The sequence below is a fragment of the Colobus angolensis genome, unplaced genomic scaffold (assembly GCF_000951035.1).
Source record: "Colobus angolensis palliatus isolate OR3802 unplaced genomic scaffold, Cang.pa_1.0 Scaffold282, whole genome shotgun sequence".
NCBI lineage: Eukaryota > Metazoa > Chordata > Mammalia > Primates > Cercopithecidae > Colobus > Colobus angolensis.
Window position 1 is genome coordinate 1033213 of NW_012116066.1, and position 26621 is coordinate 1059833.

Here is a 26621-nt window from a genome sequence, read left to right on the forward strand (position 1 = left end):
GGGTCAGGGACCCACTTGAGCAGGCAGTCTGTCCGTTCTCAGATCTCAACCTCCATGCTGGGAGAACCACTCGTCTCTTCAAAGCTGTCAGACAGGGACATTTACATCTGCGGAGGTTTCTGCTGCTTTTTGTTTAGCTATGCCCTGTCCCCAGAGGTGGAGTCTACAGAGGGAGGCAGGCCTCCTTGAGCTGCGGTGGGCTCCACCCAATTCGAGCTTCCCAGCGGCTTTGTTTACCTACTTAAGCCTCAGCAATGGCAGGCGCCCCTCTGGCAGCCTCGCTGCCACCTTGCAGTTAGATCTCAGACTGCTGTGCTAGCAATGAGGGAGGCTCCGTGGGCGTGGGACATTCCAGGCCAGGTGTGGGATATAATCTTCTGGTGTGCCGTTTGCTAAGACCCTTGTTAAAGCGCAGTATTAGGGTGGGAGTTACCCGATTTTCCAGGTGCTGTGTGTCTCAGTTTCCCTCGGCTAGGAAAAGGGATTCCCTTCCCCCTTGCACTTCCCAGGTGAGGCAGTGCCTCACCCTGCTTCAGCTCTTGCTGGTCGGGCTGCACCCGCTGACCAGCACCGACTGTCCAATATGCCCCAGTGAGATGAACTCGGTACCTCAGTTGAAAATGCAGAAATCGCCCGTCTTCTGTGTTGCTCATGCTGGGAGCTGGAGGCTGGAGCTGTTCCTATTCGGCCATCTTGGGCGCCCCCCTCAAGACTGTTTTAAATCACATGTCTGAGCTTGAGCTCCATAGTCAGATGAGGAGAATGCTTGATGGTTTTGCTCTTTAATTTTTAGCCCTGGTTTGAGAATGGATGTGGGTCTGTGTTTAAACTGATGTCTATAGATTCCTTAGTGAGAGTCGAGCTCACACAGGGAGATCAGTGGCTGTTATTAAGTTTGATGGACTCTTGGCTTAGGCTGTGATTGGAAACAGATAAACTCTGTCCTGCACATACCCAATCTAGAAATTGCCAGATTTTTGCTGAGCGTGATTTTTCTGTTACGCTATAGAATGAGTTTCACTAAAGTAAACTAAGTATCTTTAGTGTTTATACCACAAGGTTTGGGATGCCAACTGAATTGAAAGGTCTTTATATTTATTAAATATGTGTTTACTTGCCATGTGGGCATCATAAGTTGGCTTTCATGCAAAGCAAGTTGTACGGTGTTCTTTTAGGGTTTCCAGATTCAGAGACCTCCTTGTTTTTCTCCTTCTACCTTTGGCTGGAGCTAGTGAGGCCTCAGAAAGAATAACTAAAATAATACAGGGAACAGAGGAGCTTGCTCTGATGACATCTCAGGAAAGCAACTTCTGGTGGAAGCCTTTAACGTAATCAAGTCACCAGTCCTAAAAACATGTTTTGAGCAACTACTATGTAGTGCTTGTGCAACTACTACAAGCACAGTTGGAGGTACTGTATCTCCAATACAGTAGTACATAGAACAGATAAAAACCCTTCTTCATGGAGTTTATATTGTAATGGGGGACATGGACAATAAGCAAGATAAATAAGGAAAACATATAGTATGTCAGACAGCGAGAAAAGTGACAGGGAGAAAAACAATGCAGGGAAGGGGATACGAAGTGGCTCAAACATTTTAAATAGATTGGCTAGGGAAGACATCACTGAAAAGGTGACTTTTTTTTTAGACAGAGTCTCTCATTTTGTTGGTCAGGCTGGAGTGCAGTGGGGTGATCTCAGCTCACTGAAAGCCCCGCCTCCCAGGTTGAAGTGATTCTCCTGCCTCAGCCTCCCGAGTAGCTGGGATTACAGGCGCCTGCCACCACACCGGCTAAGTTTCATATTTTTTGTAGAGACAGAGTTTCACCATGTTGGCCAAGCCAATCTCAAACTCCTGACCTCAGGTGATCTGCATACCTCAGCCTCCCGAAAGTGCTGAGATTACAGACGTGAGCCCACCACATCCGGCCATGAAAAGGTGGCTTTTGAATCAAAACCTGAAGGAAGTAGGGGAACTAGCCACATGGACATGGGGGAAGAGCATGCCCAGCAGAGGGAACAGCAGGCACAATGGCCCTAAGGGGACAGCATGCCTGAAGTGCTTGAAGAACAGCAGACCAGCAGTGTGTCTGCAGCAGGAAATGGCTGGTAATGTGGTCAGGGATAAAAGGAAGACAGATCATGTGAGGTTAGTGGGAGCATAGATGTTATCCTCCAGCCCCAAAAGACCAGAACTATGACACCACTCTGAAGTATGAAAGACGTTCAGAACAACAAAAGAAGAGCTTTTACTTTATACACTGATACCAAATTTATATTTCCAGTAGATAACATAATCTAACTAGACGATATCAGGAAGAGGCAGTATATAAATTCATAGATGAAAGTTGCACAAAGAAGTAAAAGAAATCTTGGGATCAATCCTACTTTTGTGTGATTGATCCCACAAAAGGCAACTGTACTATTTCTCTGTCTTCTCCCTGAATCCAAAGCAGAATGGTCTGCAGGATTTGTCATCAGCCTGACCAATTAGCACTGTGTTAAGTCCCCATGCACTGGAATGACAGTGTCATCTTCATAACCAAGGTAGTAGCTAAGGTTATCATTGCATCAACATACAATGGTGGTGGGAACCATGAAGGCATGTGAAAGCTGCAAGTACCAAGGGGATCCCTGGCACTGTGCAAAACTAGCCTGAAGAGAATTTGGTGGGTAAACACAAGTGGAAATTCTGTCTACTTGCTAAATTATAATATATCGTTTGCTACTAGTATCTAGCAGAGACAGTTTACCAGCTGATCTTCAAAGGGCCTTCTGCTAACAGAAATCGAAATCTTCTTAGGAATGGAAAGAGCTCTGGAGAGGCTCTTTGAGATATGGAAAATGCTATGTCCAGAAGCCCAGAGGAGACTATTTTGAAGGTCCTACAGAGGAATTCAACTAGGTGTCCCAGAACCAAGTTGTATGGAGATATGGAGGCCAGCCATAATGAGGACGGGGTTACAGGCTCCATCACTATCCCACTGGAAGTTGGAGCATTCAGTTCCCGAGGGTCCTCCCATCAGTCTTGCACCCATGAATTGTCAATATAAATAAAAGATAGTGTGCTGTCTATGAAAATGCACCTTGCAGACAGGCCCTCTTCCAACCTAATTTCCTCCCTCCACCCAACCCTCCAATATAGAAATCCCAGAGCTCTGCTGGGTTTCACTGATAACTGATTGTGCCTCTCACCCCAGCCAGATGTCCTGTTGATAAGAAGGGGATCTAGGACAAGAGAACAGGCCATCTCTCTGACTTTGCAAACTCAATTAAGTGGTTGTATTCCCATCCCGAGGACAATGGGGTGCCCCTGAAAGCTTTCTAAGCAGAGGAGTAACCCAAACTTCTTCCTGTTTCTTGTTTTCATCTGCAAGGAAACCAGCAAAATTATGGAGCTTACCTCTAATGAATAAGCCTATTGACAGGAAATGTAAGAAAAGGGGACAGTAGTTCATGAAGGATTTCTTCTTTAGGAATTCTTCAGCCAGAAGAATATCCAACTTTTGAGACCAGTGACAGCATACGGATTGACTCGTCTATTTTCTCCCACCTTCTCCAGAGCTTCTCTGAGTTATCATCCGGACCTGATTGCTCACAGTCCTTGACTGCATTTGCCACGCTTGCCTCTACCAGCAGCACCCAGCTGCCCATTGGTTTCAGCACCTCAGCCACCACCGAGGGCTGTTTGGATTCTTCAGCTGCTCGCCACAAGATGACTTTAAATCCCCGCAAACAAAAGAAGAACCTTGAAGTGATTGTAAGTCCTTCAAGAGACGGGGCACTAAACTCTTGTATAAGAAAAGATGAGTTCCAACCTTTGCAAACTACTACTAGGGAAATAGTATGGTGTAGGAGACTCATGCCCTAAGTAAGCTTGGCAAAGTCAAGGGTGCTGTCCTGAGCTTGACACCCCCAGAGGGGTGAGCAAGCTTGTATCTATTGGGTGTGGTTTCCTATCCATGTGGAACTTATATTAGAAGGGACTAAAAGGAAACAGAAACAGTTAATGATTTAAACCCCCATAAACAGCTTATTGGGTTAACATCTGGGAGTTCACTCAGCCCTATTTGTAGAGAATATTCAACCCTAGCCCAGATCAGGATTCCTTCAGTTGTTAATCAGATGAGACTCATGAGTTACAAATTGCAGCACTATTCCACTTATTTGGAGGTCAAGCTTTCAGCAACCCTAAACATCCAGAACTTAGTTGTTAACCCATCCAAAGATCTCCAAATAGATGCCACATGACTTTCTAGGAAGCAGATCTACTGTGCTAAAAACATGGCCACAGATCAGACTCAGACCTGACAGCAAAGAGAAGTGACAGCTGATAGCAGAGAGAACGACAGAAATAATCTGGGGCCCTTTAATATAGGGGCTCAAGAACCTTGCCCACCTCAATATGTCCTTCAGGGTCACACTGTATCATAGTCCAATGTAATAGATCATTTCATTATTTGTCCACGTCATCCAGAAAAAGTAGATTATTTTCTGTGATCCCCGTTTAAAAAGATAGAGAAATAATGCTTTTGGAAAAGGCTTTTAGTAAAAGTTAAGGATTAGGTGCAGGTGTAATGGCTCATGCTTGTAATCCCAGCACTTTGGGAGGCCGAGGTGGGCGGATCACCTGAGGTTAGGAGTGCGAGACCAGCCTGACCAACATGGAGAAACCCCATCTCTACTAAAAATACAAAATTAGCCAGGTGTGGTGGCGCATGCCTGTAATCCCAGCTACTCGGGAGGCTGAGGCAGGAGAATCGCTTCAACCCGGGAGGCAGAGGTTGTGGTGAGCCAAGATCACGCCATTGCACTATAGCCTGAACAACAAGAGCGAAACTCCGTTTTTGTTTTTGTTTTTTTAAAGTTAAGGATTAAAAAATGTTAGTGTTTAAAAGGATGTGTCAGTTGGCTACAAAACTCACTTTGATAAAAAACTGAATTCGCCAGTGATTCTGGGCTGAAGGAAAGAGACTGTAAATCAGAGGTGAAGAGACTAAAAGATTGTATAGTACAAACATTTTACAGGGAAGGGCGTTAAAGCACAAATAATTTCAGATACTCACCCAAAGTCAAACACCCAGGTGGTGGCAGAGCTAGGGCCAGAATCCAGTCTTCTGACTTCCAGCTCAGCACTTTTTTCATCCCACCATCTTGCCTCTAGCTTAGGCATCTCAATTTCACTTTAGGTTGCAGACAAAATACGAGTTGAAAGAACAGGTGGAGGAGCAGAGGGGCAGAGGGAAGCCCTCTGGTGGCCTTGAGAGTACCTTCTTAGTTTGGTGTCAAAGAAGGGGTGACCAATTATGAGGTGCCAAACCCTATACATGCATTATGCCCTGAATACCTCATGACAAACCTGGGAGATGGGAAAGGTTGGCTGAGGGAAGCAGTATGACCCTTCTAACTTTCTTCTTTCTGTATAGCCTAGTTGAGAAAAAGCCTGGGCATTACCCTCTGATAAGGCCAGAACATCTACTTCTTCCCTGTGACTCTCTCCCTGTCATGTGGATGAATATAGAAAAGATCCAGGATAATTTATGACACAGGGACTACTACCACTTTCTCCCTGCTCTGTAATTTCTTAGATCTGCAAGTCCCACAGGAGGTTTCTCCTGATCTCTTATTTATCGATGTAGACACAGTGATTCAGAGAATAACTTGCCCAAGGTCACGCAGCAAGTAAATGATGAAGAGATTTTGAATCTAGCCCAATCTGGCCACATTTTCTCAAAAATAAATTATTATGAGCTGTGTCTGTTTGCACAGGTACTTTGAGTGGGAGTGTAAAGAGTTGTATGTTTGTCTTTACATGTATGACATAAAGGCTTACACTAAGCAAATTCCGGACACTGTTCAGTGCAGTGCTACACTGACATTTCCAGAGCTGTATTGTAATCATCAGAAAACCTTGTTTATACTAAACCAACTTCAGCCCATCCAGTGTAAGGGCTGAACCTTTCAGCTTTTTCTCCTTTCCCTCCCAACAAAACCCCAATTCTTTTTCTTCTTTTGATCTGGAAAGAGATAATTCATGCTTTCATTAAATTCCCTGAAAAGAAGCCAAAAAGGATTTGAATTTAGCTCACAGGTCTGGTGAAGCAAATCTGAGAATCCCAATATGGCCGAGGGCATGATTGTTGTCAGGCCCAACGACCCCATTTTCAGATTCGTGACCTTCCAGTGTGGTTCAGTCATTTCCAGGGTATTTTAGAGAGATCCCTGCAGTGTGTCACTCAGACATTAGAAACTCCAAACCTGGATGAACCACTTCCAATAGGTAAAATGATCCCCAAGGATCTCTTGGTGGAAACAATTCCATTAAGAAATCCCTGGAAATATCTCCATTGAAATAATGTCCTTCTTTAACGGTATTGTTACACGCCCAGCATCAAGAACTATTTTTCCTGATGCTTTTTCTTTGGCAGCCATGCAGGAGTGGTTGGAAAGCACTTCAGTAGGATTCAAGCTCTTTCTTTTCCTATTTCAGGTGGAACCAAAGCAGGAGGAGCGAAACCTTCCATTGGTTTCTGAAGAAGGAAAGAGTATAACCAAACCAAAAGAAACCAACCAAAAGAAGCTGGGAATGGACAGTGCAGGTTAGCATATCTTCACCCTCACTCAGAAACATGTATGACAGACTTCATTGCACAGTGCTACGTTGATAGGAGCTGTACCCAAGAATTACCCAAGACTGCTGCCCTTGGTCTTCAGAGAGCTTTCAATTTTATATGCAGAAAATGTGGTCCAGGCTTCTCCATCTAAACTGCCAAAGTAATACAATTGCCACTTGTGTGTGGTTCAGGTAAAGGATCATACCTGGATTCTTATTTTATCTAAAAGAATTTCCAACAAGAGAGGTGTTTGTGAATTTGTTTCATCCTCTCTGAGGCTAACGTACATGCTGAGTTCCTCAGTGAGCCCAGATACGGGAGGACAGTCACTGATTTCCCTTCAGCATTCTTCCTCAGCAAAAGAACCAGAAAGGAATAACATAATTGGCCAAAAAATCATTTTTTAAAAGTTGCCTTTCTCTTCCTGTAAAGAGAAAATGACTTTCTTAATAATGATACTATTGCCCACATCCATGGACAAAGAGGGGTTATGCAGCTGCAGACAGATGTCCTTGGCAGCCAACACCTATCAAATCCCCAAACAACAAATATCACCAGAGTGAAAATCTCTCTGTGTGTTTATGCATGTGCATATGTTGATGTTAGCTCCAGCTGATGGCAAGCTGATTTCAAGTAATATTTGATAAAAAATTCAGTTCCTCAAATTAAGTTGAACAGTTATGTTACATTTTTGCCACAAAGGATTTCACATGTGGGTTCAAAGACAGGGTATTCCTAAACACATTTTCCCATGACAACTAAGAAAACAACAAAACTCTCCAGAAAAAAAAAAAAAAAAGAAAAAGGAAGATTAAATGAGTACTTTTAAAAAAAATCTTTTTGAGCTTTATTTTTATTTATTTATTTACTTATTTTTTGAGACGGAATCTCACTCTGTCACCCAAGCTGGAGTGCAGTGGCGCGATCTCAGCTCACTGCAACCTCCGCCTCCCTGGTTCAAGCAATTCTCCTGACTCAGCCTCCCTAGTAGCTGGGACTACAGGCACCCGTCACCACATCTGGCTAATTTTTTTGTATGTTTAGTAGAGACAGGGTTTCACCGTGTTAGCCAGGATGATCTCGATCTCCTGACCTCGTGATCCACCCGCCTCGGCCTCCCAAAATGCTGGGATTACAGGCGTGAGCCACTGCACCCAGCCTTTGAGCTTTATTTTTTAATAGCTGTCTCTTTTACACACAGAGGATAGAACGGAGTCAGTATCCATGCGGGCAGATACTTTAGTTGATTTTCCATATCATGGAAGTTGTTTGGAGCACAGTCAGCTATTCTCAGTGCTGTATGCTGGATATGCAACTACTAGATGGAGCTAGGGATGCAGCAGATAGTGAGGGAAGAAAGGCAGCGAGGGGCCCTTCCATCTGGGGATCAAAGAGAGTTCCTTAGAACTAGAAGAAAGGAGAGGAGTAATCTGTACGACTACTACCTTGTGCTTGACCTGAAGCCTGTGGACCAATGCAATTGTTAAGGCATTCCAAGAATTTCTTTGCATGTATATTACATATGATTGGTTTAAAAAATGTTTTTATTTCAATAGCTTTGGGGGTACAAGTGGTTTTTGGTTACATGGATAAATTGTATAGTGAAGTCTAGGATTTTAGTGCACCCGTCACTCGAGTAATGTACATTGCATACATTATGTAGTTTTTCATCCCTCACCCCCTCCTACGCTTCCCACTTTCTGAGTCTCCAGTGTCCATTATACCATTCTGTATGCCTTTGCATACTCATCGCTTAGCTCCCATTTATAAGGGAGAACATGTGGTATTTGGTTTTCAATTCCTGGGTTACTTCACTTAGAATATTGGCCTCCAGTTTCATCCAAGTTGCTACAAAAGACATTATTTCATTCTTTGTTATGCCTGAGTAGTATCACATTTTCTTTAGTTGATTTTCCATATCATGGAAGTGGTTTGGAGTGCAGTCAGCTATTCTCAGAGCCGTATGCTGGGTATGAAACCACTAGATAGAGCTAGGGATGCAGCAGATAGTGAGGGAAGAAAGGCAGCGAGGGGCCCTTCCATCTGGGGATCAAAGTGAGTTCCTTAGAAAAGTACCAGAAGAAAGGAGAGGAGTAATCTGTACAACTACTACCTTGTGCTTGACATTTTCTTTATCTACTCATAGGATGATGGACACTTAGGTTGATTCCGTATCCTTGCAATTGTGAATTGTGCTTCAATAAACATATGTGTGCAGGAGTCTTTTTGATATAATGACTTCTTTTCCTTTGGGTAGATACTCAGTAGTGGGATTACTGGATTGAATCATAGATCTATTTTTAGTTCTTTGGGAAATTTCTATACTGTTTTCCATAGAGTTTGCACTAATTGACATTCCCACCAGCAGTGTGTAAGTATTCTCTTTTTATCACATTCATCCCACCATCTATTGTTTTTTGACTTTTTCATAATGGCCATTCTGGCTGAGGTAAGATGATATCGCATTGTGTTTCAATTTCCATTTCCCTCGTGATTAGTGATATTGAGCATTTTTCATATGTTTGTTGTCCATTTGTATATCTTCTTTTGAGAACTGTTTATTCATGTCCTTTGCCCACTTTTTAATGGATTATTATAGTTTATTGTCACCTGGCTTCACTCTTTCTGTTAAGTTCCTGTGTTGCTTCTTGGAAAAAGCTCACAGCATGAATATCTACATACTATTTTGTCTTTCCAAGTGGGAGAGACATGCTAACAATGTCTCCAATCTGCATCTTGGGAATAAAAACAAGTAGGATTGTTTTAATATGAGGGTAGAAAAAAAGAAGAAAAGGGGGCCATAATCTTGCCTCCCAGATAACTCCTATTGACCCCTTCTTGAAAGCAAAGCAATATGGCCGAGCACGGTGGCTCATGCCTGTAATCCCAGCACACTGGAAGGCTGAGGCAGGCAGGTCACAAGGTCAGGAGTTTGAGACCAGCCTGATCAACATGGTGAAACCCCGTCTCTACTAAAAATACAAAAGTTATCCGGACGTGGTGTCATGTGTCTGTAATCCCAGCTACTCAGGAACCTGAGGCAGGAGAATTGCTTGAACCTGAGAGTCAGAGGTTGCAGTGAGCCGAGATCGTGCCATTGCAGCCTGGTATGACGTATGAATTCAAAGTGTGAAATTTGTCTTTTGGGTAGAGTGTAAAATAGAACCATAATTAATTTTTCAATTTCCCTCCAGCCTGGGTGACAGAACGAGATTCCGTCTTAAAAAAAAAAAAAAAAGAAAAAAAGCAATACATGCACATGATATGAAATTTCAAGTAGTTTAGATAAATATTATGTAGAAAATAGAAATGCTAATTAGAAAGTAAAAAATTCCATTCCTCCTTCCCTAGTCAGTTTCCCCAAAGGTAGTCATTGTTACAGGTTCAAAATTTGCCTTCTGATGTGTCTTACACTGAATGGTGGACCAGACTATTGGTAAAAAGGTGATAAGCCAACCCTGGAATCAGTTTCTAGAACTAGGATTTCTCTTTGGCTTAAAAATGTCCAACTGCAGAAACCTAATAGTGACCAAGTTGCCCTCTGTCTTCCAAATAGCTACTTCCTCATACTAGGAAATTCAGTAGCAAATGGGTACCATTGGGCCAGGGCACAGTATTCTTATTTTAGGAAGTCAAAGTCACATGTATTTCTCCTTTCCTTATTTCTGTTTGGTGTAGATTCCTCAAGCCAGGAACAGAACAACAAAACTGAGATGTATGATAAGAAGACAACAGACCAGGCTCCAAACACTGATGCTTCTGGGAGTCAGAGCTATCCAATGTCAGCAGCATATGGAAGAAGACAGAGAAGAAAAGGAGCAAGTATTTCAGGATTGAGTGAGTGTGAATTCAAAGGAAGAAGCCTTAAACAATCCAGTGAAGGGTATGGCCTGGGCAATAGAGCTGGGTCTTTGCCTACCAATAAGACTGCCAGGAATGTCCCTTTCTCGCACTTGTCCTTGGAGAAGGACAACATGGAGCAGCCTACAACTCCACAACCAGAAACCACTACCCCTCAGGAGTTGCTTTCAGATAAAGATGACATGGGAAGGAGAAATGATGGCATAGATTTCGGATCCAGAAAAGCATCAGCAGCACAGCCCATACCTGAAAACATGGATAATTCCATGGTCAGGGATCCACAACCATACCATGAAGATGTGACTTCTGGAGCTGAGAAGACAGAAGCCAGGGCTTCTCTTTCACTGATAGTGGAAAGTCTTTCTACAACCCAAGTGGAAGCCATTCTCCCAGTAGCAGCAGAGGCTCAGGTGTCTATGACTCCTTCTCATATCCAGTTAGAAGATAAAGAAGCTTTCAGCTTTGATTCATCAAAGGCCCAATCCAAAATGGAGTCAGCCCAGGATGTTCAAACTATCTGCAAAGAAAAGCCTTCTGGAAATGTTCACCAGGCCTTTACAGCAAGTGTTTTGAGTATGACAAGTACTACAGCCAAAGGAGATGTTTATGCCAAGACTCTGCCTCCCAGAAACCTTTGTCAGTCCTCAAGGAAGCCTGATGCTGAAGAAGTCTCCTCAGATTCAGAGAATATTCTTGAGGAAGGGGATGGTTCTGAAGAACTGGCCCATGGTCACTCTTCCCAGTCCTTGGGGAAGTTTGAAGATAAACAAGAAGTCTTCTCAGAATCAAAAAGTTTTGTTGAGGACTTGAGCAGCTCTGAGGAGGAACTGGACCCCAGATGCCCCTCCCAGGCTTTAGAAGAGCCTGAAGATGAAGAAGTCTTCACAGAATCAAGCAGTTATATTGAAAAGTACAATAGTTCTGAGGATTGCAGCAGCTCAGAGGAAGACCTGCCTCTCAGACACCCTGCTCAGGCCTTGGGAAAGCCCAAAGACCAACAAGAAGTCTCCTCTGCTTCAAATAATACTCCTGAAGAGCAGAATGCTTCTACACAGCAGCTGCCTTCCAGATGCCCTTCTCAGCCCATTATGAGTCCTACTGTTCAGCAACAAGTCCCCACCAGTTCAGTGGGCACTTCTGTAAAACAGAGTGGTTCTGTGGAGCCAATCCCTCCAAGACACCCTTTCCAGCCATGGGTGAACCCTAAAGTGGAGCAAGAAGTTTCCTCATCTCCAAAGAGCATGGCTGTTGAAGAGAGCATTTCTATGAAGCTGCTGCCTCCTAAACTTCTTTGCCAGCCCTTGATGAATCCTAAAGTTCAACAAGACATGTTCTCAGGTTCAGAGGACGTTGCTGTTGAGAGAGTCATTTCTGTGGAGCCACTGCTCCCCAGATATTCTCCTCAGTCCTTGACAGATCCTCAAATCCAGCAAATCTCAGAAAGCACAGCTGTTGAGGAAGGCACTTACGTGGAGTCGCTGCCTCCCAGATGCCTTTCCCAGCCCTCGGAGAGGCCTAAGTTCCTAGACTCAATGAGTACTTCTGCAGAATGCAGCAGTCCTATGGCACCAACACCTTCCAAATACACTTCCCAGCCATGGGTGACCCCTAAATTTGAGGAACTGTATCAACTCTCTGCACATCCAGAAAGTACTACTGTTGAAGAGGACATTTCTAAGGAGCAGCTGCTTCCCAGATATCTTTCCTGGTTTACCGTGGGAAATAAAGTCCAGCAACTGTCCTCAAATTTCGAGAGGGCTGCTGTTGAGGCAGGCATTTCTGGGAGCCCATTGCCTCCCCAATACGCTACCCAGTTCTTAAAGAGGTCTAAAGTTCAGGAAATGACCTCACGTCTAGAGAAAATGGCTGTTGAAGGCATTTCTAAGAAATCACGGATTCCCAGGCGTCCAACCCAGTCATTTGTGAAATTTATGGCCCAGCAAATCTTTTCAGAGAGCTCTGCTCTTAAGAGGGGCAGTGAAGTGGCACCTCTGCCTCCCGATCTTCCTTACAAATTTTTGTTGAAGCCTAAAATCAAGCACCAAGTTTTCTCAGAATCAGGGAGTGCTAATCCTAAGGGAGGCATTTCTTCAAAGATGCTACCTATGAAGCACCCTTTACAGCCCTTGGGGAGGCCTGAAGACCCACAGAAAGTGTTCTCATATTCAGAGAGAGCTCCTGGGAAGTGCAGCAGTTTTAAAGAGCAGCTGTCTCCCAGACAGCTTTCCCAGGGCTTGAGGAAACCTGAGTATGAGCAAAAAGTCTCCTCTGTTTCTGCCAGCTCTCCTAAAGAGTGGAGGAATTCTAAAAAGCAGCTGCCTCCCAAACATTCTTCCCAAGCCTCAGATAGGTCTAAATTCCAGCCACAGATGTCATCAAAGGGCCCAGCGAATGTACCTGTAAAGCAGAGCAGCGGTGAGAAGCACCTGCCTCCAAGTAGCCCTTTCCAGCAACAGGTTCATTCAAGTTCTGTGAATGCTGCTGCTAGGCGATCTATTTTTGAGAGCAATTCCGACAACTGGTTCCTACAAAGAGATCGAGCTTTTGCAAACAAAACCAATAAATTCAGCCAAGGTTCCAAACACCCCATAAAGAGCATCCCGGCCCCTGCTACCAAACCTGGGAAGCTCACCACTGCCCCTGCCGGGCAAACATCCACTTCTGGGGGCATTTGCTCTAAGAAAGAAGATCTTGAGAGTGGTGATGGTAATAATAACGAGCATGCAAACCTATCCAACCAGGATGATGTTGAAAAGCTTTTTGGAGTTCGACTGAAAAGAGCCCCTTCCTCACAGAAGTATAAGAGTGAGAAACAAGATAACTTCAACCAGCTTGCTTCAGTGCCCTCGGGCCCAATTTCATCCTCTGTAGGCAAGGAGCATAAAATCACAACAAGCACTTCCGAGGGGCTCCTGGATGCTGCAGGGAACCTCACCAAAATATCTAACGTTGCAGAGAAGCAACAGAGCAGGCCCAAATCTGAAAGCACGGCCAAGAAGCAACCTGCTTGCAAGATCCCAGGTAAGGCTTTTATCTCTCCAGATGGCAAGTAGATATCAAGTGGAAAGAAGAACTGGAAAGCAAAGCCTTGAATGGGCATTAAAGTCTATTCTAGCCTTGTTTACTGAATTGTGGCTTTGACAGGGCTGGCTTATGGGTTTGGGAGCAAAATAGTGCCCCATTCTAGATTTAATAGATTTGGAGGTAATTTTGAGTCTTCCCTTTCCCAATAGGGTCCCCCTCTGGACATCCATCTACATTCCACAGTAGACACATGACCATCTCCCTATTCCCTCTTCCTCACCCTCTGCACACCTTACATTTGGATGGAATTTTATGCTTTTCTCAAAATACGTTTACATGCATTAAGCCCCTCCCTAACACCATGTGGATTTTTAAAGCCAACTCATTAGTAGAACATTATATTCAGTCTCTCAGCCTGAAATCTTAATTTGCCATAAATGTCTCTTCGCTCACCTGAAATATCTAAGAATTTAGAGCTAGGTGATCTTTTGTGCACTAATGTCTCCCAAAACCTTTGGACCTTCACACTCCATCCTTGGGAAAGTCTTTCATATTCCTGTAACCACACTTATGTAACCACACACTTGTACGAGGGACTATGAAGTAACAAATACTCTTAAGATTTTTCTAGGAGTTAGAGGAATGGCATCAATGGCCTAAGCCTCTGGCATCCTTGGGTTTTCCCAGCCCACCCCTGGCAAGCGTTATCCTACCCTGATTTGCAGATGGGACGAGGGATGGACAAAGGAAGGGTCCAGGAAAGGGACAGGATGCCCACTTTTAAGTACAGCTCCTTTACTACTCAAGGAATTCCTGCCTTGCCAAATTGTAGGGAGGGCCCAAAAAAAGGGGGGCCTTCTCTGGTTGATATCTGTTTATTTTCCTTTGGCAATTAACAAGGGTCCCATTTGGGATATTATTGTGGGTAAGCCCCAGCCAGGCTCAAGACTCTGCCTGCCTTGCTTCAGTTCTAACTCCTTTCATTTCTTTCTTAGGAAAGCCTGATGGTCAACAGTCAGATTATGCTGTCTCAGAGCCAGTTTGGATAACTATGGCAAAGCAGAAGCAGAGGAGTTTCAAAGCCCACATTCCTATGAAAGAGCTGAAAACTAAGAGCAGAGCTGGAGCCAATGCTGAGCCTAAGGAGCCTAAATATGGGGTAGGACCTGGGGTAGCCAAGAAAACACTCCAAAAAGGTTGCTGGAATCACTGATTAGGCTTCTATTGGGAACTTTGCGGACATGCAGCACCCCCTTTCTTTGGGAGCATTAATCAAGGCAGAAGGAGTCTTTAGGGAAAGACTTGCTTTGCATTTATACAAATGTGCCCTGCTTTTATGCTCTTAAAGGGTTTGTGCAGGCCAGGTGCGGTGGCTCATGCTTATAATCGCAGCACTCTGGGAGGCCAAGGTAGGTGGATTCCTTGAGCTCAGGAGTTCAAGACCAGCTTGAGCAACATGCTGAAACTCCATCTTTACTAAAAATACAAAAACATAGCTGGGTGTGGTGGCATGCACTGACATTCCCAGCTACTGAGGTGGGAGGCTGAGGTGGGAGGATCGCTTGAGCCCAGGCATGGAGGCTGTAGTGAGTCAAGATCACGCCACTACACTCTAGCCTGGGTGACAGAGTGAGACCCTTTCTCAAAAGTGCATGTGCGTGTGGGGGCGTGTTGTGTAAAGTCATGAATATAGAGAGAATCTACAAAACAAATTCTGCCCTCAATATTCTAAAGCAAGGTTCCACAAAATTGGTTGAGAAATAAGGAGTAAGTCATTTTATTTAATTTTTAATTTTTTATTTCCATAAAAAAGGAAATGTTTTATTTCCCTAAAAAAAAAAGGTTTGGGGGGTACAGGTGGTATTTGTTTACATGAGTAAGTTATTTGATGGTGATTTGTGAGATTTTGGTGCACTGTAACCCAATTCATAGTATTTTATCCCTCACCGCCTTCTCACCCTTTCCTTCAGAGTCCCCAAAGTCCATTGTAACATTCTTATGCCTTTGCATCCTCATAGCTTAAAAAAATACCTAAAGGTAATAACTGGGGTAAGAGTTGAGTGATTACCTTTACAGATATTTTATGCCTATCTATCTATCTATCTATCTATCTATCTATCTATCTATCTATCTATCTACATGTTTATAAATGGAATCAAACTATAAATACTGTTTTTTTTTTCATTTAACATTTTATTTCTGGGCACTTTTCTGTATCAGTACAAAACAAGTTCCCTTTCTGTGTTTGATGTTTGGATTTCTACATATTGATTTGGTTTGGTGTGGCACCTACCTGTAAGTTATAAAATGTGATGTGGTAAACTAGGCTAACTACTACATGTGGATAAGAGCTGATGGGATGATGCCTTTCTCCTCTTATCAAACCTGCAGAAAACTGACTCAAGGAAACATACCAGATTCACATATCAAGAGACATGTCTAAGCTGCTACACCTTTAAGTGCTTACTAAATTTGTCGAAGGACCATGCGAGGACCTGTGTAACTCTTTGCTTTAAAGGTCTTTTCTTTTTCATCGTTAGTATTTACACGGGGGCAGGATCACACAGGGGTAAAGTCCACCTTTATTAAAGCCTCTTTTTTTTTTTTTTTTGAGACAGGTTCTCATTCTGTCGTCCTGGCTGGAGTGCAGTGGCGCAATCACAGCTTACTGCAGTGTCAACCTCCCAGGCTCAATTATCCTTCCCCTTCATCCCCGCCATAGTAGCTGCGACTATAGGCACTCTAGGTGTGCGCCACCATGCCCAGCTAATTTTTAATTTTTTTGTAAAGATGGGTCTCACTATTTTGCCCAGGTTGGTCTTGAACTCTTGGGCTCAAGTGATCCTCCTGCCTGAGCCTCACAAAGTGTTGGGATTATAGGCCACTGCTCTCAGCCTGATTAAAGCTTTTGTCAGGAGGAATACATTAGTGTATATAAACTCACTAATTTAGACCAATTATGAAGAGGTTAATTTGAAAAGAATAAACTGCAGAATTTTGGAAAGACCTACAGGTATATTACTCTCTAATGTGAGAAATGCTTCAAGTCATATGTCAGCTAGTTTTGAAAAGTAGAAATCTTATGGAACTCACTTGAATGAATTGATCAGATTTGTTTGCAACTACCATGTTCTGTTAGCTTGCTGTTAAGTGTTGGTAAAGTGCTAAGGAAAAGGTTGTTCTCAAGCTAAATAATTCTCTTGTTAACCTGCTTTCACTATTTGTAAAATTAGACAGCTCTTTCTTTCTGGTCTGAAAGGTGGTAAACTTGAGCCAGCTTAGGTTTTGTGAACCTAAATTTTAAGCCAAAAGTCTCAATGCTATTTCTCTCCTTATCTATCTATATATCTCTAATCTTTCCTTTTGGGTACTGTTAAACTCATAGTACCCAGGACAGGGCTTGCACTCTATGGTCCTCTGAATAAGCAATCTGCCATTTTAATGTCAGAACTTACAAGCTTTCTGTTTTCATTTTTGTATTAAAGGGAGCTGGCCCTGAAAATGAAAACGAACCTAAAAAGACTTTCACTTCCAGTGTCCATAAGCAGGAGAAGAGAGCACAGATGAAGCCACCTAAGCCTACAAAATCAGGTAAAAGCATACATCCTGACCTCTTGGAAAACAGCCCCGGCAAAATGTTGTGAAACTTTTGCAATTTCAAGCTCAGGTAATACTTGTCTCTTACCTCCCAAGTCAGCTTAATGATTTCTCATGTGGCTCTTTAATTAGATACAGCTTATTTTAGAAAAATCGAATTATTTTGACTAATACAAGTCCAGTATATAACTTTCAGAGGGTCTTCCAGTCTTTTGCCTCATCAAAGAAGCTGTCTAGGCACAAAACTGTGGTCACTCACTGAAACATCCTTCTGGTTGGATATGCAAGAGGAAAGTACCAAGTCACTTTCCAGTTCATAGCAAAGAGGGGTTTTCTTACTTTCTACATCTCCAATGAAACTGTTGAAAATAATTCACTCTAAAGGCCCAATGATATTCAATTGTTTTTAATTATTTAGAAGGCTTGTTTAAGCCTCTCTGTATTCTGAGCAGGGATGTGTAAGTGGTGAGGAAATGTTGACAGCTGAGAGGAATACTCTACTGGGATATAACAAAATGTGATCTCACCAGAAAGAGTTGTGTGCTAGAGAGAATTTTTTCAGCAGAAGCAGGGGAGTGGAGGATGGATTTATATTGAACCATCTTTGTCCTCTCCCTTAATCCTGCTCATGAAGAAATTAGACCAGGAATTCAGGAACCCATTTTCTGGCCATGAAATAGCAGCAGTTGACTTGCTCACAGCTTTTAATGGCCTCATGGGCACTATACTCCTATCAAGTGAATCACAACTGTCACTGTGCATCAGAATCACCTGGTGAGTTTTTAAAAAAATTACAGATGGTCCTGGCTCCATCCTTAGAGATTCTAATTCATTTGCTTCAGGAAACAGCACGGGCATTGGCATTTTTAAAAGAGCCCTAGGTGATTCTAATGTGTAGCCAGGATTGAGAACCACTGGTTGAGTCTAAGTCACTAAGTCAATTGACGATAAGCAGGATGAGGGAGGGAGTGGAATTAGGAGTAGGGAGGTAGTCTGCTTGGCTGGGGTAGTTGGGTTGGTGCAATATTATTTACCATCAACTTTTACTGGGTGCATCTATTGAGTCATCAATCAATTCATTTCACATGAAATCATGGATTGGCAAACACAAATAACATTACCTTATTTGAAATTTTAGAAACTAAGCAGATACAATATGTTTCCCTCTGGTCTCAGTTCAAAGATATAAGACAATCCAGTAATAACCACCCAAAGATTGGCAGTTATAGGCATAGGTATTACCTCCCAGGCCTTCCCATGCCCAGGGCCCTGTGGCCATAGCCATGTTGATTTTACACCTTTGACATATCACACATGGCATCACACAGGCCCTAACTTTTAGAAGTCTGGCACCAAAGGGAGAAGGGTTTAGAAAGCACTAGAGCAGGGGGATCAGAGGAAGCCTGAAAGGAGGAAATATTTTGGCATTCCATAAACAACATACCCCAATATCTCTGGGATTCCTTATTGCTTGTGTGTTATTTGCTGTGGTTCCAGTTGGATTTGAAGCTCAGAAGATACTGCAAGTGCCTGCCATGGAAAAAGAAACCAACCGATCTTCAATTCTCCCAGCCAAGTTCCAGAAGCCAGTTGAGCCTGTCTGGTTTTCCCTGGCCAGGAAGAAAGCCAAAGCATGGAGCCACATGGCAGAGATGATGCAATAAAGAGCTCTTGTGTGGAGCATCAGCATTTTTTTAAAAAAAATTTTATTTTTTTGAGACGGAGTCTCGCTGTGTTACCCAGACTGGAATGCAGTGGCACGATCTCCGCTCACTGCAAGCTCCGCCTCCTGGGTTCACGCCATTCTCCCGCCTCAGCCTCCCCAGTAGCTGGGATTACAGGCACCAGCCATCATGCCCGACTAATTTTGTTTTCGCATTTTTAGTAGAGACGGGGTTTCACCATGTTGGCCAGGATGGTCTCGATCTCCTGACCTCGTAATCCGCCCGCCTCGGCCTCCCAAAGTGCTGAGATTACAGGCGTGAGCCACCACGCCTGGCCAAGCATCAGCATTTTAAATGATAATTGCTAATAGCTGTATTAATTCTATGTAGTGATCTTTTTACTGTCACCACTTTTATTAAGCAAAATAAGTATTAAGCAAAATAAGAATTTATTAAGCAAAATAAGAATTTATTAAGCAAAGTAGCCTTAGAAATGTGAATTAAAACATAATTATTTGAATGAAATAAATGCCATGAATGCTTAACCTTCCATATAGCCACTGCCAGCACCCAGAAACCCAGCATTTCCTCTATCAAAACTATGGAAAACATTTGCACTGCTGTAGAATTGCAAAATCTTTAACTTTGGAATGGAAACATTCAGATGATTTGACCCAACGATTGGCCTTTAGGTTTTATGAGCCTAGATAGATGCTGCAATTATTTGGTTGTTGCTCCAAACTTTGCAAAGACTCCTAAAAGAGGTGGTGGAAGTGAAAATTCTGGGTCTCCAAGAAAATTTCTGCACAGCCTATCACCCCTTGACGCATCTTCCCTGTGTCCCTGGGGGCCCCTGATACTTTCTCCTTGGGTGATAGTAACATGCAGAGCACTTACACAAAACTCCCTCTTTGGACATGCCTCACGTCGACCTGTCACAGGCCTGGCTGCAGCGAGCACCTCCCTATGATGCAGAATGCTTCTTGGGAATTATCTTACTCCTCTGGATAGTTAGTCCATCAGCGTTTTGCTTCTTGTCCCAGTACTACCGTGACCCTCTCTGATCGCACAGAAATCACTGTCTATCACATATATCCTGTTAAGCACTGAAGACCCTATTGAAATTAGAGTTCTACAGATGCCAAAAGCTGTACTTTCCATCAGGCTTATGGCAAGCTTACTGCCTCAATGCACATCTGGGGCCACTGGAACTCCTTCCTCTCTGGTTCCAGCCTTAAGGTGGAGAACTCCATGTAGCTTCTTGTCCTTTTCCCTCAGCTATCTTTGCTTCACAAGGTTTTAGCCCAAAGCAAGAGTGCAATCCCAAAGCCACTGAGAAATGAACTTTCTGCTACCTGGAAGCGTTAAGTGGGTAAATCAGCTTTTCCCCACCCTCATTCCTAGGGGCACACACCTCAAAAGTTACTAGGCTGGAGAGACACTACCTTCCAGTGACCCACTCATCTCCCAGCCACGGAGAAGAGGGAAGACCAAAAAGGCAGAGTGAGAAAGAGAATGAGAGGGATGGTCAGCTATGAGGGGTGGGGGCAAGTAGCCCAGCAAATGTTGATGCCTCCCTTCCCATCTTGCCACACAGTCTTTTTCTTTTGTAGCACAGCCTCCGTTAAGAACTCCTCAGCTAAGGATGAAGATGTAGGCACCTTTACCCCCAGAGCCAGTTCCTTAATTGGCTGGCTTTCTGAGATGCAGACCACCCTAGAATCTCATCTAGGTTCACTAGAAGTTAGTTAAGTCTTCCTTTCTATGTCTTTCCCTTCATTCCATCCCCCAAACCCACCAAACACTAAGGGAGAGCTCCCTTTGGATGTCTGGGTGGTAAACCTAGCTCATTTTTCTAGGAGACCCAGAAGTGACTTCTCAGTATAGTTGTCACTGTGCCTGCCTCTGTTACACTGTGCTGCTTTGCTTAAACAGAAATGAAGACCTGGACATCTGACTGTGCCTTTATATTCTGAGTGGGGTGCTGCCCCATGCACAAAGATCCAGAGAGGTAGTGAGGTGTCGGAGCTAAACACTTGGTGCTGGGTTTTGCTGATGCTGGTATAATGTGACACAGTACAATTACATGCTAAATGTTGCATTTTCTCTATATAACATCTATTTTTCCTGATACCGTGCCTTTGCCATTTTGATAATGCTATTTTGATTGAGTGAATTTTATTTCCTTTGTATTCCCATAGTGAACAATATATTAAGGTAGATGCCCTTTATCTGGGTACTCCTGGTAGATTAGCTGTTACACCTCCCTTCCCTTTTTCAGTCAACCTGTATTCAGTTATTCTCACTCTGAGAACTCTCCAATAACAATTTCTTTTCCACAATTAACAACACAGCTGTTACACCTTTTTTTCACAGTGAACCTGTATTCAGTTATTCTCACTCTGAGAACTCTCCAATAACAATTTCTTTTCCACAATTAACAACACAGCTGTTACACCTTTTTTTTCACAGTGAACCTGTATTCAGTTATTCTCACTCTGAGAACTCTCCAATAACAATTTCTTTTCCACAGTTAACAACACAGCTGTTACACCTCTCTTCCTTTTTTTCACAGTGAACCTGTATTCAGTTATTCTCACTCTGAGAACTCTCCAATAACAATTTCTTTTCCACAGTTAACAACAAAGCTGTTTTTAAATGAAGAGATTAAGTTCTTTTTAAATGCCTAAAGGCACATTCTGACAAGTTTTCTACTTCTTTAGCTTTTTTGATTTATGATATATGCAAAGCAAATAAATTTAATAAAGCCTATTCTGTAGTCCATCTCTGTCTGTGACATGGGACGGGAAATCAAATAGGATATTGACAACTCAGAGCTGAAGGTTGTCAGAGAAGTAAAATGTTCTTAAGAGGTGGTACTAAGAGTAAAGGGAGTCCACGCAGGTGTGCCTGATCAAGCTGATGGCTTTCAGGTGCGCACTGATATTTGGTATGGGGGAGAAGGGCCATTGAAGAGGTTTTGGGTTTGAACACCTGGAGAATAAAGAGGGGGTGTGGTGGGGCGGGAGCAGAAGAGACAAGGTGATTGGTGGTTGCACTCTAGCCTGCGTCAGGGACAAAGTCCAAGTCCTATAGCAAGATGGGCTACTGGAACAAGCACTTTTCAGAAGCAAGGGGCCCTACTGCGCTCAGGTAACAAAGTGGCATGGAGGGAGAAAGGGAAAGGACTTATAGGCCAGATATTGAGCCTGGTTCATCTGTAACATGTTCAGGGTTTAGAACAAGAGTTCAACTTGGGATCCGCATCCCATATGTCTAAATATTTGAAATATTTAAATAAACAAATACAGCATGTTTTATTTAATGGTTTATCTCCTTCCATGACAAATGTACGTTCATAATGACCTCAAAGGCCAGGTTGGGTTCTAGAATTCTCAGCCTCCTGTAAGTTCTGCCCCAGTGATGTGGGAAGAACTACTCCCCTTCCCCTTCCCACTTTAGAAATATTTCAGACCTACACAAAATTGTAGAAAACATTACTATAAACATCCATGCATCTACTATTCAGCTTAAGAAATGTAACATTACAAATATAGTTGATGCCTGCTGAAACAGCCCCGAGCCAGTGAATTAACCCTGGCTCTACAGGAGGTGCTGAACTTCTTCCTCTGTTGCCTGAAACCAGTGTTTCTTAAACCTTAGTGTTCATCAGAAGCCCCTGGGGGGCTTGTTAAAACACAGATTGCTGACTCCACCCTAGATTTTCAGATTTTCAGATTCCGTAGGTCTGGTGTGGAGTCTGAGAATTCCCAGGTAATGCTGATGACACTGCTCGGGGGCCAAACTTTGAGAACCACTGCTCCAAATCAAAGTCTGGGCCCAAGCTCAGCAATACCATGTGGCTTCTAGGCAACCTGGGCCATCCATGAAGTTTTCTTCAAAACCGTGCTCTAGAGCAGTATTGTCCAATAGACATATAATGTGATCTACATGGGTAATTCTAAATGTTCTAGTAGCCACATTAGAAAATAAAAAGAAACCAACAAAAACTTTAATATTTCATTTTAATTCAAGTATTATCATCTCAACATGTAATCAGTATGAAAATCATTAGTAAGATTTGCAATATTATTTTCACACTTACAGACAAATTAATCAGACTAGCCATATTACAAGCGCTCAGCGGCCACAACGTTACTAGTGACTAAGGTAGTAGACAGCACAGCTCTAAAGACTTGAGCCCCATCTCTCTCTTTTCAAAAGTGGTTTTAAACTTGACATTTTAATTGACTTTTGGCTGCAGTAAAGAATTTAAAACAATCTTACCAAATGGTGGAAAGTAATACCTTTCAATGAAGGTATGGTGGGCCAAAACAAAGAGGTAAAAGAGAGATTTGAGTCAGAATTATTTATTGAAAAATCTCCCCATGTTTCAGTTTATTCATTTAAAACAAACTTTTATTTTTAACTTGAACAAACACTGTCAAATATATTTGTGAAAGATAAAAGTTAGATGTCACTAGATACCACTTTTGAGGTAAAGAACTTCGGAATGATATGTGTTAAAATTCTCGCAGGCATCTGAATAAAATAAAATAAAAACAATGAACAGCAGAGTCTTCTTTCTTCATCTTCTTTCTATTCTTCCCAACTGCAGGATGAAATGAGAGAAAGTAAACAATAGCACGACATTAACCAGCACCAGTGACTTTCTAAATAGAAGAAAATGGCCAGCTCTGTGTATATCTGCAACATTTGTGTGTTATATCTTAAACAAGTAGAGAAGAACACCTTTTCCTTTTGTAACTCGCAAGCTTAGATATCAGGGTGCTTGTGGAACTGATGGTTCCAGTCATATGATCACACCAACCTTGTCTCCCTAGCACCAGAAAAGCTTGTTGTTGTTGTTTTTACATGAGAGGCAATTTTGGGATTTAAATAAATCTCTTGAGCTTTAACAGCCTGTGTTAGTTCCACAAATGATAATCCCTTACCCTCCCAGACCCTTAGTTTCTATATCTACCATATGGGAAAGAAGCTGTTATGAAATATACAGCTGTGAAAATGCAAAAAAAAAAAAAAAAAAAAAGAAGAAGAAAAAATATTAACCATTTAAATATACTCAAAGACAGATATGCCTTAAGACTTAATTACACACATTCTTTTCATTTGTCACATAAAATACAAAGATATATAGCTAAACAAATATTTAGGTATTAGTCATTAAATGTGGTCCTACTTGAAATTCTTAGCTTTTTGCTATTTGTAAGCAGTCACTTTGTAAAAGGCATTGAGTTGCCTCCTAGTTACTATGGGAGCCTGCATTTCTGTGGCTAAGTAATAAAGGCCCAACTAATGTGTGGCCCAACAAAGTAAGATGCTGCATCTGGCAACTGTTTTCTACACAAATATTGGTCTTAGGTAGTAGATCTGATACATTTGACACTTGTTAGTAGTCCTGAAGCTAGAGGACAAAAGACCTCAACATGAACAAACGAGTAGCCATGAAGTATATTTCAGAACACACTGCAGTTCATATTACTAGGTACATGAATATTCTACTAACATTTTAAAGTAAGTTAAATTGAAGTTTTAAACTGAAACATTTTCTTAATTAATTTACTGGGAATTTTTTTTTTTAAATAAAACTGTCAGTAACAGGTAAATGCCAGGAATAGTTGAGTGATTCTCAAAGCTATCACAGATACCTGGATTTTCTCAGCTTCCCCTCTATTGTGTCTAGGTCCCTTTGGAGTTCTTCACCTTGTTTTTCGCATCCTTCTCTTTTTCTTGTTCTTTCTCTTCCTCGCCTGCAGCATCTTGGGCCTTTTCATCCCACTTTTCATGCTGATATTTAGTGACTTCTTTAGTGAAGAATAATAGAGATGTTGGGACCAGACATTCGCAGAAAATATAGCCCAATTTATAACTAGCAGCGGCTTCCCGTACTCCACCCTCAGGAGAAGCAGGAGGATAGACTTAACTAAGGAAGGAATAGCTGGCCATCTTCCTACTGGTTTTCACAACAGTTCCATGGACCTTACGTTGCTGCTGCTTGATCATTTCCACAGTGACACTATTTCCCTTTTTTCCAGTAAATATCCCACCCAAAGCTGCTGATTATTTCTAGTTCTTTGGAGAAGAAGAGATTAGAATCATTGTGTCTGATCTCATTCCAAGTGTTTTGGTCAGAACTTTGTTGGGAAAATACTTGTTACCTCAAAAGACAAATTCTGTGGTGAAGCTCATTGGTTCCTCACCCCCCTGAATGTTTCATTTTTACCAAGGGCCAATGTATCACTTCATCATTTGGGGATCAACTTTCTAAGAACTTTTACACTTCGAAAAGCTAAGAACCAAAAAGGATGTCTGCCATTTGCCTGTTCTTTTCTTTCTGGTGTCCCTTCTGTTTCCTGCCGAACTCCCTCCTGAACTCCTATCTACCCGGCCATTCATCTGTGGGCCCCCCAAATGGCATAGATGATCTCAGATCTCCTATCAAATACAGGTTGGTAGAGGGCGGCAAGTTTTCTCAAAACCATAGAGGTCATTAGAGAATTGGGCTTCGACTCATTGGGACACATTTGGCCTTAAGTTTCAGGAGGGCCCTGACCCAAACTTCACCACCCGAGGCCCGGACCCCCGCTTCACCACCCTCTTCACCAGCTGTGCGCGCACCGCGGCCCTGCCTAGAACCCTCGGGTGCACGGGTCCCTGCCTCCCCGCCACTGCAGATAGCCCATTCCTCACCCTCGGGGGCAGCAGCCTCCTCTGCGGCCGGTTCCTCTGAGGCCTCCTCCTCTGCAGCCGGTTCCTCTGTGGCCGGTTCCTCTGCGGCCTCCTCTGAAAGCTCCTCCTCTGCGGCCTCCTCTGTGGGCTCCTCTGAGGCCTCCTCTGCGGGCTCTTCTGCAGGCTCCCTGGTCATCTCAGCCCAGTCTGCTGGCACCTCAGGCTCTGGGACCGACGCGGCCTCCTGGAGCAGGCCCAGGCGCTCGCCCTCAGGGCCCGTGGCCCCCACGCCCAGCCTCTCACGCACCAGCAACAGTGGGGGCTCAGTTGAGCCACTGGGCGCCGCAGTGCGGGACCTCCGCATCAGGCGGCCGCCACGCAACCTGATCAGGATGTGGTCGTTCTGATAGATGCGGTGGAGAAGGGACTGGACCATGTCCAGAAACTCCACCCGAAAGCCTATTATGGGGTAGCGACGGGAGGCCACGACCAAGTCAAAGTTGCCTGCCTCGTTCCTCTCTTCCTCCGCCTCCTCCTCTTCCGCCTCCTCCTCTTCCACCTCCTCTTCCTCCTCCTCCTCCTCCTCCACCATCTCCACTACTATCCTGATCTCCGAGTCTTCCTCGGGGTTCCTGACCCCAGGGGCTGCGGCCAAGCTTGCCGTCTGCTCACCCTCCTCCTCCCCGAGGCCTCTCGTGGGCCCTGTGACTCCGGCCACCTCGGCCACGGGCACCATGTCGCCACTGTCGGGGCCAGAGTCACCAGCCTCCCAGTCACCTCCCGCCTCGGCCTGTGCTCTCTCCTGGCTCACTGGGGCCTCCTGGTCCTCTTGGATCGGGTCTTGATCCCCTGTGGCAGACATGACACCAGTCAGTACCTCAACTGGGGTGGCGAGCAGGCTGAGGTGACCGCGGTGAAGATGGTGGCCACTGAGGTGGCTATGGCTGAGGGGAGGCGAAGGTTTGGCCGCTGAGGGAGTAAGAGTCTGTCTCCTTATTGAGGGAATAAGAGTCTGTCTCTGAGGACACCCTAAGGTGGGAAGGGCAGTGAGCCAATCCCAGGAGCTTCCTGCCAAGGCTGGCCTGAGAGGACTTAGACAAGGCGGGAAAGATTCCGCTTGGCAGGCGACAGGGGGCGGGACCGGAAGCGTCAATGAGGGGCTCTCAGCGAG

At 43.6% G+C, this 26621-nt stretch overlaps 2 protein-coding genes across 2 annotated transcripts in view; one reads left to right on the forward strand and one right to left on the reverse strand.

Moving 5' to 3' along the window:
• Positions 1–18760, forward strand: part of KIAA1210 (KIAA1210 ortholog) — an 80697-nt gene extending 61937 nt beyond the window's left edge. Inside the window, 7 exon segments of the mRNA XM_011948689.1 lie at positions 3563–3760; positions 6169–6275; positions 6490–6599; positions 10293–13496; positions 14495–14658; positions 16985–17090; positions 18594–18760. Coding sequence (XP_011804079.1) covers positions 3563–3760; positions 6169–6275; positions 6490–6599; positions 10293–13496; positions 14495–14658; positions 16985–17090; positions 18594–18760 — 4056 coding nt within the window.
• Positions 18761–24460: 5700 nt separating this feature from the next.
• Positions 24461–26312, reverse strand: LOC105516489 (cancer/testis antigen 47B-like). Its single transcript, XM_011948716.1, has 3 exons — positions 26049–26312; positions 25472–25994; positions 24461–24585 (listed from the first exon to the last, which is right to left on the reverse strand). The coding sequence occupies exons 1-3, from the start codon at positions 26310–26312 to the stop codon at positions 24461–24463; spliced, it is 912 nt and encodes a 303-aa protein (XP_011804106.1).
• Positions 26313–26621: the final 309 nt, after the last annotated feature.

Bases quoted from the DNA above. Each gene is read 5' to 3' on its own strand.
- LOC105516489 (XM_011948716.1), bottom strand. From the start codon at position 26,312: ATGTCTGCCACAGGGGATCAAGACCCGATCCAAGAGGACCAGGAGGCC. The intron at 25,995-26,048 runs GTGGAGATGGTG...GAAGAGGAGGAG, and splicing joins ACTCGGAGATCAGGATAGTA to GCGGAAGAGGAGGAGGCGGA. The intron at 24,586-25,471 runs GTGAGGAATGGG...TCTTCACTAAAG, and splicing joins GGAGGCTGCTGCCCCCGAGG to AAGTCACTAAATATCAGCAT.